Here is a 5,819-nt window from a genome sequence, read left to right as displayed (position 1 = left end):
TGCTGAACAGAAATGAACAACCACAGACCAGTTTATCAGACAAACTTTACAAGTACCCATACTAGTCCTAGCACTATTCCAAAAGACAAGTGAAAGTAACGTCTCAAAGAATCTATTAAATAATGTAACAATTATGAGACGTCATCAAAAGAAGCATTTTCAAAACCTGAATTAAATAGCACCTACATCAGGGACACAATGACTTTAATCCCAAACAGGTGCAGTTTGATCACTAGAAGCAGAAAGGGTCAGGGTTTATTTACTATTTCTCTGAATGAGATTAATAAAATAGGCTAAGGAGATCACACCAACAGAATGCTCTTTAATTCTCCAGCTTGCAGAGAGTTCTTACTGGTAACAAATAACTATTTCTCTCAGGGGACATGAAGATAAGGAACAGAATATGCCAAATGTTAATAATAGATTTATACTGTGAAATAGAGGTGTCTATTCCCCTTGTACTTTTTATTCTACCATACACAAGCATTTCCTGCAGTCAAATTTTAATTTTTTTTAAAACCAAGTCCTACTGAACTTTTTAACCTCAAAGGCTTGGAGACAGTTTTTACCAAAAGCCACAGGACAGACCAAAACAATGGAAATTATGCAGCAGCAATTCAAATATACTGATATACACAACTTAAAGAACTTGCTACCTTTTAAACACAGTAAGTGCCAGACTTAGAATTTCCAAACCAATGTACAGTAACAGTCCTAAATGATAAGATTTGGGACTACTAAACCTTTCCATCCCCCTCTCCCCCCAGACCCTAGCTTACATGTTCCTCAGTGAAGAGAATGTACCCACTCTGAAAGCAGACAAATGCTACATAATGGAGTGCTGTTTCCAGAAAACCTAAGTGAACAAGTACAAATTCACAACAAAGATCAAGAAGCCAAGCTAACAGATGGTCTAGTGGCTCAATCAACTGAATGCTGACCTGGAGATGTGGCTTTTTTTAACTGACATGCACTGCTAGACAAAAATTACTTCAGTGGGATTATTTTACTAAAAATGTAAGTGCCATAATTACACCAGCACTCTAACCAGCATATCGCCTTAGTTCACGAGTCTAGAATTGCAGAAAGCCTGAAGGTGCAGCATAGCATGGCAGGACTTCTCACTGTAGTGGGAATTACTTTGGTCATCTCACTCCTATTGCCCAGAACTGTCACTCCGTCAGCATGAGTGCCATTTAAAAGGCCACAAAGGTTTTAATCTGGATGTTGGGTCACATTTGTACAGCACATCATAATTACATACAGCCACACAGCAAATACCAAACAGATTCTCCTCCTTCACTGGGTAAGCATATATGCTTTACATACTGCGTGCAGTTTCACTTCCCACATACATAATCTTCGTAAATTACCAGATTTACTATTGGAAGGGGCTGAAACCATAGTTACTTCAGCTACAGATATCATCACTATCACACCATTCTGACCATAAAGAGCTGAAGGTAGCTCTTAATTTACTTGGCTACTTGATTAGAACAAAACCAAAAAGAAATCCAAGCAAAAACCCAAACAAAAAAACCCAAGAGACCAACCCAAACATCTGCACCTGATAGGTCTCTTCTATAACCTTTCAAACAGGTGCTTCAGGTCCAGATGATCTCCTCATGCCTTCACTGTGAGATCTGAGGAAGAGAAAACTGACTGATCTTCCTCAGATCATCGCTTTAAAGGTCAAAAATACCATTCAGTGTATTTCAGAAGAGATTCTTGCAGGACACGAAATACACCAATAAGCTAAGTCATAGAAACCTACATATTGTGAGCTCTAAACAGTTCCTGTTTGGCAATGGTGTCAAGACAATCTTTCCGGTATGTGCCTTTAAACAATGGTTCTAAAGAGTAAAAAATGTAATTTTATAGCTACTTTTCCTTCGCGCTATCTGTCCTGATATTCAGCCCATAACTAACCAGGACCAGGGGCATCCAGATGCAGATGGGTCCCCTGCAGCAAAAGGGCATCTCACATACCACTATGCTAAATAGGCTTAGGAATAAAAGAGTTGCTCATAACCTTCAGTAGAGCTGGAAGAGCTGGCTGCTCCAGACAGTATTACCAGACTGAGGCACAGACAGGCATGGTTTTAAAAGCCTTTCTTCTCCTGGTAAGAGTATATAGCCAAAGTGAGGTATCTACTTGCCCAAAAGTGTGTGTGTATATATAGATAAATACAGCATATATATACTATATATAGTATAGTACTGTATACTACCAAATATAGCACTATATGGTGCATCTATATATATAGATTTACTATATGTGCTATAGATATACACACTATATTTACACTACACTCACCCAAAGTGAGCTTGGGTTGGGTGTAGCCTTCACAGAGTTGGAAGAACGATGGATTCAAAAGACATAATTTGTAGCAGAATTAAAACTATGGGGTTTTGTCTCTGCACAGCTTTTATCAATAGAAAACAATCAACACAATCAAATACACTATCAAATGCTCAGAACTTAGACGAAAAGAGCACTCAAATAGCAATGCAGACAGTTAAAAATTACTGATTCCAGCAATGTCCAAACACGAACTGCCAGAACCAAGAGTCCTGGTTTAGCTTTCAGTGACTGCAGCACGGATATTCAGGGCACTCCTCTGAACTCGTTCCCGCACGCCCGTTTTAAGGAAAGCAGTGCCCTCCCGGCTCCATCCCCCGCAGCTCACCGGCAGCTCCGCACGGGATCGGCTCCCCCCGCGGCCAGCGACGCTGCGACACCGACCGCACGGCCACCACCGCCACCAGAGAGGGTCCCAGCCACCTGCTCCTAGCACAGCGACGGGTGAGCGGCCCCGGAGTGCGATGGGGGAATGCCCAGCGACCAGCAAAGCCCCACAGCGACCACCACCAAGTCGCAACCACCCTTACTCAGGCCAACACAGTATCCCTATTACAACAGGATTACAAGCAAAAGCCGTATTAATTTTGTAGATCTTTGCTAGCCTATGCCCATAAAGTAAGGACAGACTGCTTTTTTGACTGTGATCCCACTCCTTTCCGAGGAGCTGAGCAACAGAGAGCACTGCTCACTCAAGACTGCTGGCCTTCAGCAGGCAGCACACAGAGTTAAGCATCCACAACTGTTGTGTTGCTATTACTACCGAAAAAGTACAAACTTCAGAAAAAAAAAAAAGATATTTCGTCTCTCACTTGTGTTGCTCTTCTCCCTACAAATTAACATATTTCTTTGCTCCAAGAGTGATTCTGGCTCTTTTCTACGTCCCCCTCTATGCATCCAGCATTCATTCATTCATTCCAACAGTGAGAGGGAAGCTTCACTCTCAAATCCGTTTGTTTGGGTTTTTTGATAGCTTATTGTTGCACAGTTTGGGTGGGGTTTTTTAAGGTTTGTAGAGTATTAAACTAGATCCAAAGAAATACCAAATAAGGAATAGGAGAAAGCACAGTGGGACAGAACCCTCTGAAACACAAGCCTATGTAAGTGCTCTTTCAAACATTTTTACAAGTTAATACTAGCCTTGACTGAGTCATCTGGATTGAAGAGACTTTTGCAACTTTCAAGTCAAGCAGCAGTCAGTTTTCTAGAGTGTGCTGGTTTGGGCTGGAGTTAAATTTGTTCACAGTGGCTAGTATGGAGCTATGTTTGGGATTTGTGCAGAACACAGGACTGATAATATGGAGATGTTTTTGTTATTGCTGAGCACAGCTCACACAGAGCCAAGGCCTTTGCACAAATCCCAAACATAGTCCCACACTAGCCACTGTGAACAAAGTTAACTCCACTTCAGCCCGAAACAGCACATAGAGTGATACAGGAAACAGTCCACATTTTCTAATCCCATAGAATATACCTTTGCAGTCAAGTATTTTGGTGGTCTAGAAATATATTTAGTTGACTGCCTAAAAGTTTGAATCAGCTAGTTCAAAACTCTCCCCTCAAAGTACACAAACCAATACTACAATTTCTAAGACCTGTAATGCACATAAAAATAAAGTATTGCAATTTCGTTATTCAGATCTCAACCTAATAAAAGAGTTATGTTATTTTATTTCCTTATGCACCCAGTGCAAATTGTTTTCTACTCTTTTTAAATATACACATATAAGCAATACCCAAGATAACATAATGAATTTACACAGAGGAGTAAAATAGGTTGTTGAATCCACCTTTGTTTCCAGAGCCTACAAAGTGACCTACAGGTAAAATGGAATTCCTTTATTTTATTCCCTTTCCATAATGCCTTGCAATTCCAGCTTCCGTTCTTTGCCCCTTATTTCTAGCTTCCTCTCTTGCAGAGATCTGAGTGCTTTCCCTCCCGTCCTCTCCTAATCTTATCAAGATATTTTGCTCTGTTTCCTCATCAGAATCCCATTCCCCTGGGATGCCCGACTTCCTTCACTTTTCCTCTCCCTTCCAACTGTTCTGGGCGCAAGTGACTCCGGAGACACATACGTTACTGTTTTTGAAGGAGGGCTGATCAAAGAAACACCCTTATGCCAGAAGGCATTAACAGGGACAACAGTCACCCGAGCTACAAGCAGTTTCAGAACTACTTAAGCTGCACAGAGCAGATACCAAGCATACATCCTCCAAATTTGTTTTGCTTGGCAGGTATTGTGTGTTTGGGATTTTTCCAGGTGTTTCAGTTTGAAGCAGGTTGGGGGGGGAGGGCACATGCCACAGGATACAACAGACCCGAATCTGAGCAACTGTCACTAGCATATTCACTGAAGTTCTGGAAGTTATGACGATATAGTGCTCTGATATTAAATTAACGTACGAGATAAGCTTAAATAGCACCGAGCCTTCCAGACATTGCTGAGTACCACCCATTCTGTAAACACCAAAAAGTTGCCTGTAATTGTTTTAGTTTACACACTGTGGAAAGGCAAAAATCAGATCTAGGATAGGAACCTCAGCAGTTCTGAGACTTTCCTCCTCTGAGAAGTGTGAAACGTGAGATTCAAGCTCCTCCTATTTTACTCAAAAGCACCTTACGAATGCTACCAACAGAACACTCTTAAGTCAGAGAAGCATCCAGTTCACTGTAAAGTTAAGCCACTTATGTTTTTGAACTAGATAATGTTAAAAAGAGGTAAAAGACTTCGCTAGAAATCTCTTCCTCTTGTAGTATCAGTTTCTTAATTTAAAAACTGGGTTCGGGGTTTTTTTTTGAAGGCTAAAGCATGAAAGACCTTCAAAGGAGTCCACTTCTCCGCACTCTCTACTACCGAGTTTTGAAAGACACTAACTCAACGCCAAATATCAGACAGAATTAAATACTTTTAATACCACACACACTGCAACTCCGGGCACTGGCAATTGTTATCCGAGCCCGAACAGACAGCTCACAACGATTAATTACAAGATTCCTAGCTCAATGTGTGCAAACTTACAGACCCACATATTAAAACTTAAAAAGAGAATTCACATTTTCCCAAAGAGCAAAATTGCAAAGGGCATCAGTTTCCTTACACGATAAAGTCTAAGAAAGCAAGTACAGCGGCCGATCTGAGCGCGCAGCGGAGGCACTTCGCTATAAAACACACGCTTAGAGGTACCAGCGAGACAGCTACACCACGCACTCTCCTTACAGTAAACAATCCACTTCGTTAAGTGAAACAAACAAGCTGCTCGCTCACAGCTTCATCCTTTCACCTAGGCTTATCCACACCGAGCGCCGTTATTGCAGCCCACCCGACACAGCCGGCGGGAGTTGCAACCTCGCGCGTGCAGTTCTGTTGCTTCACTCCTCTAACACTCCCACAGGCTCCTCAGGAGACCTCGCGCCAAAGCACGGCGAAAGCTCCGCCGTTCAGCGCCGGGCGCTGTC

The 5,819-nt window shown here is 41.9% G+C and overlaps 1 protein-coding gene across 1 annotated transcript in view; it reads right to left on the bottom strand.

Moving 5' to 3' along the window:
* Positions 1-2,887, bottom strand: part of LOC103805034 (lamina-associated polypeptide 2, isoforms beta/gamma-like) — a gene marked incomplete at its 5' end in the record, with an annotated part of 18,962 nt that extends 16,075 nt beyond the window's left edge. Inside the window, one exon of the mRNA XM_009077668.1 lies at positions 2,691-2,887. Coding sequence (XP_009075916.1) covers positions 2,691-2,887 — 197 coding nt within the window. The remainder of the gene's footprint in view (positions 1-2,690) is intronic.
* Positions 2,888-5,819: the final 2,932 nt, after the last annotated feature.

The sequence above is a fragment of the Acanthisitta chloris genome, unplaced genomic scaffold (genome assembly GCF_000695815.1).
Source record: "Acanthisitta chloris isolate BGI_N310 unplaced genomic scaffold, ASM69581v1 scaffold33686, whole genome shotgun sequence".
NCBI classification, from domain to species: Eukaryota; Metazoa; Chordata; class Aves; order Passeriformes; family Acanthisittidae; genus Acanthisitta; species Acanthisitta chloris.
The sequence above is the reverse complement of the archived record's forward strand: the minus strand, read 5'-3'. Positions and strand labels throughout refer to the sequence as shown.